Source organism: Zalophus californianus, chromosome 13, assembly GCF_009762305.2.
Source record: "Zalophus californianus isolate mZalCal1 chromosome 13, mZalCal1.pri.v2, whole genome shotgun sequence".
Taxonomy (NCBI): domain Eukaryota; kingdom Metazoa; phylum Chordata; class Mammalia; order Carnivora; family Otariidae; genus Zalophus; species Zalophus californianus.
In genome coordinates this window covers 22,211,345-22,215,428 of record NC_045607.1, presented here as the reverse complement: position 1 = coordinate 22,215,428, position 4,084 = coordinate 22,211,345, and the positions used below count along the sequence as shown (strand labels likewise).

Sequence of the window (4,084 nt, the reverse complement as noted above, 5' to 3'; positions counted from 1 at the left end):
AAATGTGTGGGGATGCTACAGACCAAGACTTGTCCAACCATGAAACACAGCGGACAGATAATACTACCAAATGCCAGCTGGAACCTCCTATTGCCCACAGGCAATCACTTCGGTGCACACGTATGTCATGGCTGTGAAACTATAGGGCGAGGGGTGGAATCAGCGTTCTAAGGGTGAGCAGAATTTCTGTGGTGAATTCTGCCAGGAGCGCAGCCCTGAGTCAGAGACGTTCATGTGCTTGACACAATGGTATCTGGCCCAGTACTTTTCTCATGGCATCTTTGACTTCTTTGTTTCTTAAACTGTAAACGATGGGGTTCAACATAGGGGTCAGCACTCCACAGAGCAGTGAGATGATCTTATCTACTTCTTGTGAGCTCGATGAAGAAGGCTTTAGGTACATAGAGAGGGCAGCCCCGTAATACAAGATCACCACAGTCAAATGGGCACCAGAGGTAGAAAAAGCTTGGTTTCTTCCCTCTGCCGAGCTGATTCTCAGAATGGTGGAAAGGATGAAGACATAAGAGATGCAAACTAAGAGCATGGGGATGGGCAGGAGAAGCACACTGACCACCAGCATGATCACATCCATGAGCAGTGAATCTGTGCACGCTAACTGCAGCACGGCCAGAATTTCGCACGTGAAGTGATCAAGGAGATTCCCACAGAGGGGTACCCGCAGGGCGAAACTGGTTTCCAGCAGGGCGCTCAGACAACCTGTCACCCAAGAGGCAGTGGCCATGTGCACGCAGACCTGCCTGTTCAGGAGGATGGGGTACCTCAGAGGGTTGCAGATGGCCACGTAACGGTCGTACGCCATCATGGCCAGGAGCATGCACTCTGTGGAGCCGATGGAAAGGGACAGATACATCTGTACAGCACACCCAAAAAGGTAATGGTTTTCTGGGATGACAGTAAGTTCACCAGCAAAGTGGGAACAGAAGCAGATGTATAACAAATATCCACGAGGAGAGATTTCCAAGGAACAAGTACATGGAGGTTTGGCTGCATGAATCTAGGATAACGACCAAGATCAGAGAGATGCCGCCCAAGAGGGTTATCAGGTACATCACAAGGCTGAAGACGAAGAGAACAATCTCTAACATTGGGTATCTAGAAAAACCCTCCAGGAAAAAAAGGCTCCAAATGGTGAGGTTTCCTCCTTGCATTTCCTTTTTTTGCACCTGTAGTTATTCTAATAGTGTTCTCTTCATTTCATCTGAGGACATAAAGAGGTGGATCAAGCAGCATGTTCATTTAGTTAGGAAAACACTTTCAAACTTATTTTCACTATTATAAATACAATTTTACCACAAGAAATCACAGGACTTACCTATTGATCTAAAGGGGTAGAAAACAGGTTTGATCTACATAAAAAATTGATACTTCCACAGGAAAATTTAGAAGAGAGTGCATTTGAAAACAAGAATAAACACATTTAATACCTGAATCTCAGTCTGTTTTCCTATGCTTGGCATGCAGTAGTTTTTCAGTAAAGATCTGAAAGTACTGTGCAACAAGAAAATAGGAATGAACACTCAATAAACAGCACAGATTAGAAAAGTAAGCCAGATAAGTGAAGTAAAGAAAGCAGGTTTGTACAATAAAAACCAGTGATGATCTTCACTGGAAGAAGAGGAGGGATACCGAAAGAAACAAATAAATGAATTTTTTTTTACTTTAAATTTTTTATTGTTATGTTAATCACCATACATGACATCATTAGTTCTTGATGTAGTGTTCCATGATTCATTGTTTGTGCATAACACCCAGTGCTCCACGCAGAATGTGCCCTCTTTAATACCCATCACCAGGCTAACCCATCCCCCACCCCCCTCCCCCAAATAAATGAATTTGTTCTGGGTCTATGAAGTTCTTGGCCTAAATGAACTCTTTCCTTTCCGGCAAATAGCCTGGAGGTCCATACACTTGTCTCTAAAATGATGACATTGTTTAAAGCATTGTAGGTACCCATTCTGATTATACTGAAGAGCCAGTTTACAAGTCACACAAAATAAGCCACCTTATTTAAACACCGACACACCCATGGCTCAGTCTTGTTCACTGTTGAGACCCATACTTTCGTGAGTACGTAAATCATGCTAAGTATTATTCCCAGGCAATACTCTTCTTCTACATTAAAACCCATGAAGATCTCGAATATGCAGAAATTAAACACCCTTTTTAAGCTACCTTAAAATCTCTTGGGAAAGAAGATTATGGATCATCTAATCATAAACAAGGCGCTGAATGTTTTGGTTTTTTACATTTCACATGAACAGAAAGAAAAGACAAAGGCGTACCTTGCTTCTGCACTGATACTGCTCTTTATCACCTTCAATCATTTTCTTTTCCCTACTAGTTCTTTCCTTTCTATTTTTAGATATCCTTGTTCTGAAACATTCCCCGCGTCGTCATGGTCCCCGTGCACATCCTACCTTGGCTCTTTCTCTCACAGGCAAATTCCTCCCTGATATGGTTTACTTACAATGTTTCACTCTTCACTTTCTCATCCCGGGTGTTCCTTCTTGGTTTCTCTTTGAGCCAGCGTTTTCATTTGCCTCCCAGCTCCCCATATTACAAAAGCCCGCACACAGGGTGATGGTGTAATCACGTTGGGGGCAATAGCTTCTATCATGCCCCTGGAGCAGCAGAGGATTTATCCAATGAGTTTTCATTATATTACGTTATTCTCTGTGACTTCTGCTCCATTGTATCTCATTCCTAGCCTATTAGCTAGCCCTTCCGCTGTTTCCTGTTTTACTCCTCAGTCCCCAAGCAGCTTGCGTTGGAGGTCCAGACATTATCTGCTCCCACTCAGGACACTGTTGGTGTTCTAGGGAATGCCTATCAGTAGGACTTTCCTCTGCGGTCCTCGAGCATGCAGAGTTCGTGCTTCTTCTCCTAAAAGCTCCATTTTTCCTACATCACAGTAGGGAGTTCTTACTCATTTGTTGGTTAACAGATTATTTCTTAGGGATTTCTCTGCTAGATTTTATATTTAATAAATTCTGTACAAAAAATTATTATATTATTATAAGATTATTTTAAAGAAACTAAGTGTATGTGTGTGTGTGTGTGTGTGTGTGTCACTCTTAAGACAAGCAAAAAAGACACAATGTTTTTTTTAGAATGAAAAATCAGCCCAGTTGTGGAGACTTGGTATTTTCCTACTGTTTAAAACCAATAGCCAGGAGGAGCTCAGTTAGTGGAGGATGAGACTCTTGATCTCAGGGTTTGAGCTTGAGCCCCACACTGGGTGTGGACATTACTTAAAAAAAAAAAAAATCTTTAAAAAAAAATAGTAGCCAGGAAAAAATTTGTCCTCCCATCTGAATTCCCTGTCATCAACTCCAAATAAAATATTGTTTAACTATGTGCAAGAAAGAATGAATGTATCCATACTTAAAATGTTAAACGTATTATATAAAAATCAACACTGCAATTTATTTCTTTCAAAAGTACTGACTGTCACCTCCATGACTAAACGTGCCAAAGGACAGCAACAGACATACTACATAAATTTAAATTATCTGTTGTTTGGGGGGAATACCTGTTGTCCCTGAGCAATTTAAAGTTCAGCAGCTATAATATACAGAGGTTTAACACTTTAGATCCTGGAGGGATAATGTCCCAATGATCCAATTATACCAAGCTTTTAAAAATTGAGACACCATGAGCCACAGTTCTCCCAAAATAGTTTCAAAGAACTCATAAAAACAAAGTCTTCTATTCCCACACACAATGGAATATTACTCAGCCATCAAAAAAATGAAATCTTGTCATTTGCAACAACCTGGATGGAACTACAGGGTATTATGCTAAGCGAAATAAGTCAATCAGAGAAAGACAATTATCATAGGATCTCACTCATATGTGGAATTTAAGAAACAAAACAGAGGATCAATAGAAGAGAGAAAAAAATAAAACAAGACATAACCAGAGAGGGAGACAAACCATAAGAGACTCTTAATCACAGGAAACAAAGTGAGGGTTGCTGGAGGGGAGGGGGGTGTGAGGGATGGGGTAACTGGGTGATGGGCATTAAGGAGGGCATGTGATGTAATGAGCCCTGGGTATTATA

The 4,084-nt window shown here is 41.1% G+C and overlaps 1 protein-coding gene across 1 annotated transcript; it reads right to left on the bottom strand.

The window, feature by feature from the left end:
- Positions 1 to 220: 220 nt before the first annotated feature.
- Positions 221 to 2,581, bottom strand: LOC113934899 (olfactory receptor 2K2). The gene is given in 4 exon segments (XM_027616495.1): positions 221 to 888; positions 891 to 968; positions 971 to 1,219; positions 2,489 to 2,581. Coding segments are annotated over 3 exon segments (945 nt in total). The 5' UTR covers positions 1,170 to 1,219; positions 2,489 to 2,581.
- Positions 2,582 to 4,084: the final 1,503 nt, after the last annotated feature.